General features: G+C 43.3%; 1 protein-coding gene across 1 annotated transcript; it reads left to right on the forward strand.

The window, feature by feature from the left end:
* The first annotated feature begins 2,948 nt into the window (after window positions 1-2,948).
* Window positions 2,949-4,782, forward strand: SLN (sarcolipin). The gene is made up of 2 exons (XM_041414517.1): window positions 2,949-3,085; window positions 4,132-4,782. Exon 2 carries the CDS (start codon window positions 4,237-4,239, stop codon window positions 4,330-4,332), a length of 96 nt encoding a protein of 31 aa, XP_041270451.1. The 5' UTR covers window positions 2,949-3,085; window positions 4,132-4,236; the 3' UTR covers window positions 4,333-4,782.
* Window positions 4,783-14,914: the final 10,132 nt, after the last annotated feature.

Below are 14,914 nucleotides of genomic sequence, written 5' to 3' on the forward strand. Positions count from 1 at the left end.
TTAAGGTCTTTATGCTTTTTCATAAAGAGCAGGAATAAGTGGGGTTTTTTTGTGGGGGGAAGTTGGGTGGAGGGGGCAGAAGTTTCAGCCTCTGGCGATCACAGACTCTAACCTGTGGTCAGTTGAAGTCAGATGTTCAGACACTGGTTGGATTCACAGTTAGCTTCCGGGGAAAATTCCACAGCTCAGGGGTGTTTATTGGACCTCCTGCTCAGTGCTAAGCCCCATTTCTTTTCACAAGTCTGTGTGTGTGTCTGTGTGTATATATGTAATATATAGGTAAAGCTCAACTATTAACAAGTTGCCTGATCTAGAATTAGTCATGGAATGAGCAAGAGGGAGCCATAAACACGGCCTGTTTGTAGTCTCTATCTACCGATCCCAGTAGACTGAATCCCAGATGTTTGAGCATATCTAGGCAAAGATCATGTTATATTTCCTGTGCTTCTATACGCTTCCCCCAGCTACCAGTCAGTGTGTTGGGTTAGATGAACTTTGTTCTGGTTCAACAATGAATAATTGTGATCCTATATGCTCATCCATGGTCTACTGCAAGATCCTCAGCACAAAAAATGAGAGAAACCTCTATGCCTGTAGAGGTGAGTTAGAGTGTTTATTATGCGTATTGTGATTAATGACATTTATAGTGCTGTTTCCCTGCTTTGAAGAAGGGAGCTTTTTCTAGCTGTCATGTAGGACATTAAAGAAGAAGGAGGTGAACTGGGACAGAGGAGAAGAAGCTCTCTGTCAGTGTGGAAGCACAGGGGACCTGAGCATGAGGACCAGAGCTGACGGGTTCTAGGTTTAAAAATACACTTCTGAGTTTTCTGTAAGCAGAGAGTAAAATAAATCCCAAGGTTTCCATTGCCCAAGGGGAATATTTGGGCAGTGCTGTGTAACATTCAGTAATTAGGGTGAATGGCATTCAAATGTTTCACCTTTTCTCTGGTGAAGATTTATGTGATTCAAGGTGAAATAGCATGAGAAATCCACAGATTTCTGCTTCAGAACATCCCAAGGGAGGAAATAGTCTATGGTAGGCTCATGGTAGTAATAATCTTGCTTTCCTCTGGCTAAAAGTAGCATTTTCAACCTGGATTTCCCAAATCCCTGTAAGTGTGGGATGTTTGCCCGAGTCTTCCCTAAAAGGATGGCTCAGCAGAGCAAGCATCGTAACAGGACCCTGCAAACCTACTTAGGCACGTAACTCCTGAATGAGGCAAGGGTTAAAGCCTTTGCTGTTTGATCTGTGTACTTTAGCACAAGGCTCCCACGCAGCACACTGGCTTTTTTGAATGTGCTGCCTGGTTGTGTAGGAGGGCAGCAGCAAGGCAGTCAAACCAATGAAAAGGAAATCTTCCACTGTTCCGATCCCCCTCCCACCTCCACTGATCCCGTGGGAAGACTATTTAGGGAGGTCATCCAGCAAAACCTAAGCAACACTACCCTCCACGCCCCTGGTTACCCACAGCTATTTGTTTTGTTGTGTTTTCCACCGGGTAGGTTTCCAGCCAGCTGGCCAGGCCATCGTCCCGTGATGTGAGTGCCATCGATGGTGCAGAGGGAGAAACCTGGGAGCTCGGGGAGGAGGATGGTGACAAACAAGCTTGGATACTCTGAGCTAAAATACGTCCCAGCATGCCTGAATATAAATATACAAAAGGCATCAGAGCCAATAAATTATCTGCATGCTATGTATCGGTGTTTGGCAGTGAGAATAAGGTCAGTGTTGTGGCCAGCCTTGCACACTTTTAAACCTGAGCAGGATCCCCCCACTCCTCTGGCAGTACTGTATTGCAGAAGTGACCCTCTGACTTCAGTGGAAATATTTGTATTTTCCAAGTAGGGGGAAACCCATGGCACGGTCTGCTCCCAGTCCATTCCAACTCGCTCTGCTGTGTCAATTCAAAGGGAGCAAATAGCCACTTCTTCTTGTTCATGTTTACAGCAACTTCTAGCAGTGCCTTGAGCAAAGATAAGGATAATGGGGGGGTTACAGCTCTCTAGGCCATGGATCAGTGTCTTTCTGAAGTGAAACACTGCATGGTGGCAGAAATACTTCTCTGTATGCTCAGATAGGTGAAACATTCACACCAACACTGAAATTCAGTGGGGGAAGAGCATGTAAGAGTGTTAACAGTTCTTTAAATAAATGTTTTTTACTTTTCAGTACAAACTAGTCCCAAACTTTTCTATCCAGAAAATTATCATGTTTCAGTTATTTGTATTGAAATGAAAAGTATATTTTGCTCATATTCACTCTCTTCTAAATGCATATGAACTCAAGAAGCTGTGCAGACTATAGGTATGTGGAACAGCAACAGCTGTACTGTACTACTCAAAAAGGTAGATATGTAGACAGGCTCTGTATCCTGGAAATGGTCTTGAGATCCTTAGCTCTGAACACAGAACTCTTCAAGTGGCTTTCTTTCCCTTTCTCCACGCTGGGGAAGACACCAACAGGCCAAAGGAAAGAATGTAGTGACAGAACATGAGGGAATGTCTTCCAGCTCAAAGAGTAGGTTTAGATTAGATATTAGGAAGAAATTCTTCACTGTGAGGGTGGTGAAACACTGGAACAGGTTGCCTGCCCTGTTCCAGTGCCCCAGTATCCAGAAGTGTTCAAGGGGAGGTTGGATGGGGCTCTGAGCAACCTGGTCTAGTAGAAGGCATCCCTGTTCACCGCAGAGGAGCTGGAACTAGATAATTTTTAATGTTCCTTCTAACCAAAACCATTCTATGATTGTATGAAATTGTCTGTCAGTTCCAATTGAGTCCCAAGAGATGCACACAGCTCTGCTGTCAGTACAGCACCATGGCAAAAGAAGCAAATCTACCCACAGAGCACACTGCACAAATAGCCTTAACCAAATTTGCAGCCCAGCTTAGCCCTTTAAAAATATTTGGGGGGGGTGATGTCAGCACCTGGATTGCCAATGCACTTGTTGGTCTCCACCCTCAGCCTACTTTAGTTCCCACGCAGGGACAGGGCATCCAGACCGAGTGGGAGACAGGCAGAAGCTTGGAGGGAAAAATTATCTGCAGTGACCCAAAGTCCACACTGGGCTCCATCTACCTCCTCAAGGTAAAAGAACTGGCTTACTTATTAGGTCAGATTTTCTCATGTGCAAGGGCATAGAAGGCTGGCAAAACAACTTGAAAATGTAGGAATTTGTTAACTGCAGGCACCAGGCTTTTAATATTTAATCTGTGAACTAAAGTATTTCAAATTGAAACTCTCTGTCTTCATGCTGGTATGGTCCCACGGCTTCTCATTTGCACCAGAGATGTTACAGCTTAATCTGCTTGTGTAGTTGAAATTCCTTGTCTAGATTTAATGTTTCATTTGTTTAAGTATTCTTATTTTACTTACATGGTGTGCAGAGATTAGTGCATGATATTTGTGATAAAGTATTCTCTTTTCTCTGCATGCACTCCAAAATCATATAAAATTCAAAAATTGCTGTCATAAAGTAAATAAAAGCAATAACCAACAGAAAAGTTTATGAGTACAACTCAAATGGGATTTTTGAAATATGAGATTTTTAGCATTTTTCAATTCAATTTTTTCTTGAAATTTCAGGAAAGGCAGAACTTTATTGAGAAAATACTATTTCATCTGTGGAAATGACTCACAAAATATGTGAAGTTCTTCAGCAATTAAAATGTCTAACCTTAGGTTCTCCTTGTACTTTTAGTAGTAATAAATAATTCACATTTATTAATCTTTCTCTATAAAATAATAGTTTGCACTTAATTTTTAAAAAGCAATACATCTACAAATATAGGAATTTAAAAACTCTTAACAATAATCTATTTACAATGTATACTTGTTGAAATGGGTCTTGGGCATTATTTATTTGAAAATACTTGCAGCAAGCAGCATTGATTTCCACAGTCTGCTCGCCCCTGTGTTCTATATTTTGGGGAGACACTGGGAATGTCCTTGCTGGAAATCAAAGAAGGTGATAAGCTGCCAAAGATGGCTTTTACTTCTTAGCACCCCAGTGCTTACTGACTCCTGGCCACAGAAACAACATTTATTTAAGACTGAGATAAAAAACTCTATGGAATTTGCTACCTTCATGCATCTGTCCTTTACATATTTTTATTTTTTATTTTTTTTAACAGCCTGTGACCTGAAGGTTGAGCTCAAGGGCACATTGGAGCAAGTCACCAGAGTTTTCCCTTTGCTCTGCCTGCTGGCCTCTGCTCTCTCCTCATTGCTCCCAAAAAATGGAACGTTCCACACGAGAAATTTGCCTCAACTTCATGGTTGTCCTGATTACTGTGATCCTCATGTGGCTCCTTGTGAAGTCTTATCAGGATTGAAAGATTCTCAGAAACTTTGGAGGTGATTTCAATGTGTGCCTCCACAGAGATCTGCAGCACCCACAGCATGCCACAGCAATTAGCTTTCAGTCAATTGAGCATGTTGTGAACCTTTATTTTTTACTCTCTCCTATCTGTTGCCTGTGCTAATGTTTGTAATGGGTCTGTGACGATGTAATTCTTTCAGTCTGCAGCTGTAAAGTGTAAGATGCTCAGGAACAGCTTGGTGTGGCTGTCTCCTCTGGTAGTTTCTGTGAGTGCTGTACTCCCAGCCCACCATGCTGGCTTTTTTGGCAGCAGGGTTGGGTTCTGGAGGGTGTAAAACTGCAGTGTGTGATGTAAGAACTTGTATTATCCAATGTAAAAGGCATGAACTTGCTTAGCAAAAAGGAATGTGAAAACTCTGCTTCCACTTGCACATTTTGTTTAAATAAAGAGCACGTAAAACCATTTTTTGGAGCATTCCTTATCCCTCTCCTGACCTGATCCGATAATAGCTGTGGTACAGTGTGATATGAAAGTGTGGTGGTTTGCTTGCTCCTCCTACTTACATTTCAATTTGTATTTTTAAAAAAGTGCTGTAGGATGGAAACTCTGCAGCATAACAGATATGTAACCACATATATGACCTGTTTGGGTGATTTTTCTGTCCAGAAAGACTTACACACTTGGTGCCTTTGGACACGGACTTCAAAAAGAGCATTTGTCCCACTGGGACATCGTCAATAATTGCGTTTTCTGAAGCTCAGTTTTGGGCAGGGATTCCCACAGTCCTATTTTGGCCCGAGCTATTTTTGGAGCAGTGCCTGGAGGGATGAGCAGGCGTAGGTTCCTGCTGGCAGCCCAGCCCAGCCATGAGCCTTGCCCAGAGCAGAATTCCCTCTGGGTCCAGTGTGGCGTGCCAGGTGCCACGGCACAGCCGTGGCCAGCCTCAGGAGGCTGAGGCGTGATGGTGTCTGGGTTGCTGTGATGGTGTCGTCGCCTGCTAAAACATCTTGAGCCAGCTTGAAGAGCCCACAGTTCCTGAGCTTGTGAAATCAGTAATCAAACTCCCCCTAGGAATTCCCCATCTGTCATTTTAATGGCTTCAGAGAATCAGCATCTTCCACAAAGTACAGCTTCCTGCAGGAAGGCAGTTAAGTATGTGCCGTGCTGCTCGTACACGTCTCTTTCCCTTCCAGGAGCCTGGAAGGAGCAGGCAGCATTGCAGGGCTGTGCTGGGCTGCCCAGGTCTTTGATGGTGAGGCAGAGCTGGCCCTCACAAGAGGGATTTGGGCCTGGGTTTCAGGGAAAGAGCAAATATTCTGTTAGCACCACTTATTAAGGGTTTGTGTTGCTTAGAGTTTGCTAATAAATGAGCCCTTGCTCTGTGTCATTAGTACTGTCCATCTGGGTTTGCAGTTTTGAAGTTTGTGCCTCTCATTCTCCCAGTCAAGTAATCTCCACTGCAGTGCAATGCTAAAAAGTCACCTCTTGTTTATTCTTGGCTGCAAATGAGCAAACTTGCTTCCAGAACTTCTGGGGATGGCAAATTTTCTGAAAAAAAATGCTGAGACATTGAAATGGACTTCTCTCAGCAATGGACACAGCCTTTCTCTGCAGCCCACCTTGCACCAGATGCTGCTCTTTTATCAGTATTGCACATGGTCTGTTTGTGTTCATAAGCTTGGCTGAGACATGCAAGCAGTGGGTAGAGAAGGACATGGAAAATCTATTTCTAAATACCGTGAATACTTGATAATTCAGTATGAAAGATGAGAATCTTTCACTGGCAGTAACCCCCAGAACAGAGCAATACCATGAGTGAATTGACATTTTTGGGCTCATCTCAGTCTAGCAATGGAAAAACCAGAGGTGTGGTCTTCACTGTCTGAACCAGCAGTGGTTCAGAAACAGTTCAAAGTGAGCCTAGCAGTTTTCAGATAAGAAGAATCACAGAATGGCTTGGTTTGCAAGGGACCTGAAAGTTCATCTAGTTCCAGCTTCCCCTGCCAAGGGCAGGAACACCTTCCACTAGACCCCTCTTTCACTTTAGATCCATTCCCCTTGTCCTATCACTACATGCCCTTGTAGAATGTTCCTCTCCAGCTCTCCTACAGACCTCTTTAGCTACTGGAAGGTTGTAGAACGTGTTCCCAAAGCCTTCTCTTCTCCAGGCTGAACAGCTCTCTCAGCTGGTCTTCATAGGAGAGGTGCTCCAGGCTGCTGATTGTCTTTGTGGCCTCCTCTCGACTTTCTCCAGCAGGTCCCTGTCCTCCCCGTGCTGGGACCCCAGAGCTGAAGCAGCCCTGCAGGTGGGGTCTGAGCAGAGCAGAGGGGCAGAATCCCCTCCCTGGCCCTGCTGCCCCCCACTGGATGCAGCCCAGGACACGTTTGGCTCTCTGGGATGTGAGTGCTCATGGCTGGGTCACGTTCACTTCTCATTATCTGATGCCTCCAAGTCCTTCTCCTCAGGGATGCTGCCAATCCATTCTCCACCCAGCAAGTATTTGTGCTGAAAGATGGAGAGTTTGGGCCATCCACAACTTTTAGTCACCAATCTTTTTCAGGGTTGACATGCATCTGATTTTGACAATATGATTAAGGTAAATCACCTTGAACAGGTTCCTAAAAATCAGAATACCAGCCTAAATGGTTGTCTTCTCAGGCATTTCTAGTTTTCAAGCAGATTTTGAATGAGATAAATTATTTGCCTGTGTAATTTGCCTGAAACTGAGGAAAAAGACAATTCAACATTTAGTGCCAGATGCTGTGAAGAGCCAGCATTTTGTAGGTATACAATCACATTAATGTCAAAGAACTTCAGCCAAATACAGATATGTAAATACAAAATTTCCTAGTTTGAGGGACCTTAATGCATGTGTTTGGTGTGATCCTTAAGGCTCAAACTCTCTCCGTTGCCTTGTTCCTCACCAAAGAGTCCCTGGATGAGAGATGGCTTTGTGGAGATGCATGTTGTCATGATTTTCCATCCTTTTTCAGTATAAAGGAGATGGAGAACAACAAAGGACTACTCGGCTAACAGTGATTTCTCTTTAGTTTATCAGTCAAATTATTTTAGGCAAAATTTTCATTAAAACAATATTTCAGTGTAAATAGCTGCTCTAGTCCCTGCAGTCTCCCTGGGTAAAGCGTTCCAGAGCTTGACTGTCCTCACAGCAGAAAAGGGTTTCCTTATGTTTAAATGTGTTTCCTGCCTTTGAGTTGGTTCCCATTTCCTCTTGTCTTGTTGTTGGGCACCTCTGAGAAGGGTCTGGCTCTTCTTGTTCATTCCCACCCACCAAGTGCTTACATACACTGAGAAGACCCCTCTAAGCCTTGTCCAGGCTGAACAGTCCCAGCTCCTTTAGCCTTTTTCATATGTCAGATGCTTCCTCATCTTCATGACCCTTTGCTTTGACCCTCTGCATGTCCCTCTTGTACTGGAAAGTCCAGCTCTGGACACAGCATTCCAGATGTGTCTCCAGTGCTGAGCAGAAAAGAAGGATCACCTCCCCCAGTCTACTGGCAGTGTTCTGCCTGGTGCAGCCCAGGAAGCTGTTTGGCTTCTACTGCAAGGACCCATTTTTCGTTCATGGTCAGCCCAGTGTCCCCAGTCATCCTCAGGTCCTCTGCAGAGCAGCTTTCCAGCTGCTTGGCCCCTCGTATGTGTTTGTATGTCAGCATTTGGCCCACAAGGAGTTTTACACAGCATGCCCAGGACATCAGTGCAGCACAGCTCCTGCCCATGAGGAGGATTGCCCAGATGACACTTTCCTACCCCATCCCTCTGCCATCCCACCTCCTTTGCTAAAGGCACTCTGATTTACAGATTTCAGAAGCTTGACTCTAGGCTTAGTCATTTGGAATTGCTGAGCCGTTAGCACCTCACTCCAGAGAAACTCAAGACACGGGATGTTCAGCATGCTTTTGGGAAAAATCAGACCACTAGTTTATGGGCCTGGATACCAACCTAGAACAAATTTAGGCACCAAGATTTGAAACTTTGGCTAACCATTAGAAAATCATTCAATGGGGTTTACCAGAATGCTTTTACCAATCCAGTATGCTTTCAGCTGAAACCAGTTTCTCTATTTTTTTTTTAAGAAAATAGTTTTTATCAAGGAAAAAAAAATTGTCAAAGGTAAATGTCAAGTATGAAAACTATCTGTGTCCATTTTGCTTTTGAATGATGTGTCAAAGCTGCTGTAGGCTGTGTGACCTGTGCCCCCTCCTCCTTTATTGCCCAGGCTCCAGGCCATGCAGGCTCTCTGTCCCATGTGACATAACCAATCACTCTCATGATGTGCTGCTTCCAAGCCACAAGGTAGGAAATTGTCATGCAATGAGAGAGAGGTGAGTAGGGGAAAAAGAAGTGGCTGACATCAAGGATCTGCATGTGCTGCTTCCTAAGTGGATTGATTACAAACATTTTCTTAGTGACATTTTTTTAGTTTGAAAAGATTTACTCAAAATTCAGTTTTCCGTGGGGAAAAAAAAATGGCACACTGTGTGAGCTCTGTGTTCAGCAATGGAAATATATAACATGAAATGTGTAAGTGCTGCATATGTGTTCAGCAGATGACAAAGAAAAGGAAGAAGAAAACTCAAAACCCAGGGTTCTCAGTCTTATCAAGGCAGCGTTCCTGTGTATGCACAGAATCTTTCTCTGGGTCATGCCAAAAAAAAAGTGAAGCATAAATAACTTCCTCGCTATGTAGCAAGTCCAGCTCAGTTCTATTTATACAACTGCATCTGGAAGCGTGCCAGAGGCAATAGATGCCCTTGCAATTCAAGAAGAACTTGGCACAATCATAATCTATATTTTGCTGGTGCAGCAAGCTAGAAGGGATCAAGAAGACTGACAGGTGCTGGCTCGCTGGGCTGCCATTGCGGGGGCTCCTAAATCACTCTTCACCTGCACAGCTGAGCTGGTTTGCCCCCTGTGTGCTGGGTTTACCCACAGATTAACGGGTCTGAGCTGGAAAAGCCTTTGGCACGTTTCTCAGGGCCACATACAGCTGCTGCTCAAGCCAATCAGCCCTGACCTCCCAGCTTAACAGTTCAGCTGGCAGCTTCTGCAGAGAGATGACAGCGTTTTCAAGCAGGCTCTGCTATGCTTATCAGCTAATGCCAATCTCTACTCACACTGGGCTGATCTGTGAGGGAGTGCAAAGAAGCATAAATTCATATATGAAAGGAACAGAGGTGGTCATCTTGTCCCACTGTGTATGCTGTGTTCCACTTGTACTTTCCAGTTCTTGGCTATAGTGGGTGGATGAAGGAGATGAGTAATAATTTGGTTTTGGCAGCAATTGTTAGGTAAATGTAGATTCATGCTTCCTTCTTCTACAGCTTTTATGGCAGGGCCCAGGAAATTTGTCGTATGTGCCTGGATGTGCTTTAATCTTTTGGCTTTGCATTTATGCCTTTTGGTGTACCCAGATGAGCAGCCAGAGCTGTGCCTCTCTTCCAAATGACTGTTTTCCTTGTGTTTCAACTCTGCCCTCTTGGGAAGCAGTTTTGTGGGTTTGTCTCAGCCTCGTGGCCAGAGGTGTACACAGTCTACCAGAATAACGTCCTGCCCTGCTCATGTCTGCTCCACCCTGCTGCCCCTGCCACGTGTATGAAGGCCTGGAGCAAGTGTGGCTCAGGTGACCTGAAGATGAAATTGATGGGGTCAGGATATTCATGGTGATCCAGGTATCTAAGTTGCTCAGGAGGGACTTAATCCCTTATGGATGTGTGCCTTGGGAGGAGAGCTCCTGGAAAAGATCCTTCCTTGTGCTTATAGAAATCTGCATATTTTTACATGCACATGGCATTTGTGTGGGCTTGCACATCACTGTGACAGCCTGGCCCAGATGCATCACCCAAAATATCTAGTGGGAGTGACCCAATTCCTTAATCAAAACTACAGGATACATTGAGCAATAAATAATCTAGGATGGGTTTTGCATGTACTTCTTTTCCCTGCTGTATTCAACCCTTTTGCTGCTTAGCTTGTTGCTCTCAGACATCTCTTGGCATAGCTAAAAGTAGGAACATAATTTTTTAATACTTGCAGCACAGTTTCATTGGTGACTGTCAGTTCCAGCAGGATTGACCCGAGCCTTGTTACCATGTTAGGCAGGATCTGCTTTGGTTTGCTGCAAGCCATTTATCTCCCCAGTGTGCTCCAGTGGAGCTGGGGCTGGTTATATGAGACAAGGATCTGCCCACTGTGTCTCTCTGGTTGTGATCTGCCCTCCACAGAGTTCTGTTTTAGCATCACCTGGAAAAGATATGCCAGAAGTAGCTTTAGGTCTTCCACTTCAACACAATTTTCAATAAAAGAATTTCACTATAAGTAGTATTAACTAACACTTTAATTAAGCTATTATTCAGAAACAGTATGCTCTATTCCTATATTTCAAACTGTGCTTTCAAATTGCTGGGTTCTAAAACCTTTTTGGCTTGGAACAAAATAAGTAATAGCAATTAACTGAGTTTAATAGACTTCTTTTGCAACAGATTTGTTTTTACAATTTAAAACAGAATTTTATTCTATTCTATTTAAAATAGAATTTTAAACCTAGCCTATTTTTTAAAGTGGTTTAAATCTAAGTGAAGTCAGAAGACAGAAAACATTGGAAACACCAAGACTTGGTTTTTTTTTTCTTTTTTCAGTCTAGGATACTTCCGTACTTAATGATACCTCTGTGCACTTCAGCTGCATTTTTACCTGTGTATCAAGAAAACTGTGAAACTGAAAATGTTTCATCAGATACAGTCAATTCCATGTCACAATGAGGCTAAATAAAGTCTCCTGTGAGATTAATAAGTGGGAACTTATACCTGTTGTCCCAGAGTCAACAGATTAATAAGTGGGAACTTACACCTCTTGTCCCAGAGTCCTTTTTGCAGCCTTGGTTGGGAGTTTTGGCTCTTCTCTCTTCTGAGGCTGCATTTAGCTGAGCACTGAAATTACTAAAAAGTCCCTTTCAGGCTTAGGGAAAGCTTGTCTGCATAAACAGCCAGATCCAAATGTGTAATGCTCAGCTTATAGATTTAAATCATACCATACTGCATTCCCTGGCACAGAACAGAGTGAAAGTCAAGGAAATTCAGATGGGAAAAATAAAAAAAACAATCAGAAATTTCAACAAATAAAGGCCCATTTAGCCAGAAATAAGAAAAGACTGTAGAACATGGTGTTAATGCAAATATCAGAAAGACAACAATGACAATATCAGTAAATAAGGTGCAGTATGCATTAAAGAAATCTTTATCAAAATAAACTCACTGTTAAAAAAATATATATAATAACCCTCCAGCCTGACATTTCAAAAATAGGAAAAGTGCAATTAGGACTAAAGTGTCAACCGGAATAAGACACCAGGGAGGCTGTAAGGCAGGAAACACTGTGGCCATAGAAAACTCCAGCTTCACACCGCCTCCACAAAGTGGGAAAATGTTCAAACAGGTCTCTCATTCCCACTACACTTTTTAGCAACATAAATTATTTCTCCTTGGCCAGTCAGACATCACAAAAGGAGAAGCCGTGCAGCCATTAACAGAACACAGGATCAGGATCAAGTGTTACCTTTGTAGAATGATGGTGTGACAGTGACCACAATGTGCAGGAGGGAAACTTCCTTATGGGACTAGGAAGGCTGAAAGAAGAATCAGCAAAGCACAGGGAGGAGTTATGAATAAAATACTACTGCTCAAAACGCAGATAATACATCTACATTGGCAAAACTGAAAAGAACTCAGAAAAGTTAAATAAAAGGTTGTAAGGAGGCCAAGAAAACTGTTGATTAACAGCACAGCAGATGCATTAAAAGCTAAAAATAAAATACATCAGAAGCAGGCAACCTGCCAGGAGACTGCAGGGTTTGCAGATGATAGATACAGAGCAGGAGCGCTCAGAAAATATGTTTGGTATAGGAAAGGTATATTAATTACCTGCAGCAGTGTTCACTGTAGAAGGGATTAGGAGAGTTTCCATGCTAGAACTTTTATCTGCAGGTGATGAGTAATGGTCTCAGCTGATGGGCCAGAAGCCAGTAGCATGAGCAGTGATATATCAACGGGACCAGATGATGTTCACCCAGTGATTCTAAAGGAGCTTGGATATGAAATTGCCTGCCAAGTTACTGTGGAGTGTAACTTATTGCTCACATCAGACTGGTACCAGAGAAACGAGAGGTGGCAGATGAAATATCAGTTTTTAAGAGGACTGCAGAGGACAGCTGGGCAGTTACAGACCAGGAAACTCCATTTCCAAAAAAAACCAAACCACAGAAAACCAGACAGAATTCAAAGGCACATAATTGCCTTGGGTTGTCAAGCATTGGAACAGGCTTCCCGGGGAAGTGGTGGAATCAACATCTCTGCTGGCATTTAAAAAATGTGTAGATGTGGCACTTGGGGACATGGTTTAGTGGTGGACTTGGCAATGCCGGGTTAATGGTTGGAGCCGATGATTTTAAAGGCCTTTTCCAATCTAAGCAATTCTACAGTTCTGTGAATCTAAGTGGAAAAGTTGACAAGACTTCTGCAAAGGGAAATCCTGCCCTTGATATTTATTTATTACAATTTTGGAACAGTAAAAGTCAGCCAATCACTATGTTTTAAAAACCACAAACTGTGATGGGAGAGAAAGGGGAGTTCTCCCTTTAACTGGGTGAAAGATGGAAAGAGAGTGGCAGTGAACAGTGAGATTGCATAATAAAAGGAGGTCCACAAGAGACTATGTTGTTTAATGCATTCACAGGAAAAGCAGAAGGACTGCAAAATTTTCTGGTGGTATAAATGTCGTAGATGAAGGGTTCCAGAAAGTCAACTGAATGCCAAATCATAAGTGATAAAATGGTAGATAAAGCTAACAAATGTTGGATAAAGTTGACAAATGTGAAGGAGGATAAATAGGGAGAAAGAACATTCCAACACAAAATAATGAGATCAGCAGACACTGGCATACAGGAAAAAACCAAGGAATAACTGCAGAAAGTTCCCTGAACACATCAGCTCCATGGTCAGTGTTGGAAAAATTGCAGAGAGCAATAAAATAATAAAAAGCATTGTAACAGTTTTGACTTGATAAGAAATTTGGTAGACATAGATCCCTTTACCCTGAAGAAAAAGGTAACTGAAGAAAAGACATGAGAAATAGCAAATAAAGGCAAAAAGACTGGTTATTTGCAGTCTCCCAGTCCATCAAATAAATTGCAAACATAATAGTGACATATAAAATTAAGAAAGGCATTTCACAAAGCAAAACTGAAGTGTAAAACTCAAAGGTACAAGATGTTTTGAAAGGAAACAGAACAGATATGTTTGAATGTTTAGAAAAATCTGCAGAAGGAGAATAAAAGACATTGAGACCTGAGGAATATGAGGATAGGCTTGCTGGCTCCACAGGAAGCTTAACGCACAGGCTGCTAAATCTCAGTAGGTATTCTGAAGAGTTATTGCACATTGTTTCACCTATCATCAGGGCATCAATGTGACCAGCCCCAGCAGCAGACCCCAGGCACCTCACTGGGAATGGAGATGGGCCAATTATGACAAAGGAAGATTGTTAACAGCCTTCAAATACATACAACATAACAGCAAAGAAGAAAGAAAAAACTTTTCCTTGCACACAAAACAATGGCTTTGGATGTTAGCAATGGAGACTTTGAAGAAGTTTCCTAGTCCAGCTAATGGCTGGTGTAGTTGATTACTATGCTACGGTGTTGAGATGTGTGGGGCTACCAATGTCAAGTGATGCTGCCAGTGGTCCCAGGGAATGGGAATCCATCAGGAATACTTTATAACCACTGTCCTAGCTTGGAGAGGGATACTACCTCTTAAGGAGTTCCTATGAAAGTAAATATCAAAGGCTTCTTTCAGAGTTAAGAGGTGTCAGCCTTCCCAGCCTGGCTCAATGAGGAGGAAGACATTTTACAATGGAGAGAAATGAAAGTTGCTGTAGTTTGCTTACAGGAACAAACAAGGAGATGTGAATAGGCCTACCTGCACTTGCCTTTATGGAATTTAGGAAGTGTTTAGGTGACTCAGAGCAGTGTTTCACAGCATGGAAAATGCTTCCCTCAGGGAAGACAAAGCCACACTGATTTTATTCCCTCCAGGCTGCTTCTGTCACTTTGGGATCTCTCAGGTCTGAAGTGCAGGGTCCTTGGCAGACTATTCCCAAGCTGAGGGAATTCACAACAGCCAACTCCTATTCAGGAAACTCTTGATAGAATAGAATAATAAATTATTTCAAGTTGGAAGGGGACCCATAAGGCTCATCGAGCCCAACACCCTACTCCTCGCAGCAATATGTAAAACTAAACCACATGGCCAAGAGCATTGTCCAGCCTCTCTGTGAACTCTGACAGGCAAACTGAGCGAAAAATCACCCCGTACAGATCCAAAACCCTGAAGGGCATGGCCTCAACACGACTGCCAAGCTTTGAATTCGTCAGAAACTCAACTAAAATTTACCTAGTTGTATTAACAGGGCCCGGCGCGTCCCGTCTGTGGCGCCGGGAGCGGGGCCGGCCCGGGCGCTGTCCAGGGTGCTGCAGCGGAGGCGCTTCCCGCTCCGCGGCTGCCGGGAGACGGTGGC

Source organism: Onychostruthus taczanowskii, unplaced genomic scaffold (assembly GCF_017590055.1).
Source record: "Onychostruthus taczanowskii isolate IOZ18803 unplaced genomic scaffold, ASM1759005v1 scaffold105, whole genome shotgun sequence".
Classification (NCBI taxonomy): Eukaryota; Metazoa; Chordata; class Aves; order Passeriformes; family Passeridae; genus Onychostruthus; species Onychostruthus taczanowskii.

Coding starts and splice junctions, on each gene's coding strand:
- SLN (XM_041414517.1), top strand. CDS start 4,237: ATGGAACGTTCCACACGAGAAATTTGCCTCAACTTCATGGTTGTCCTG.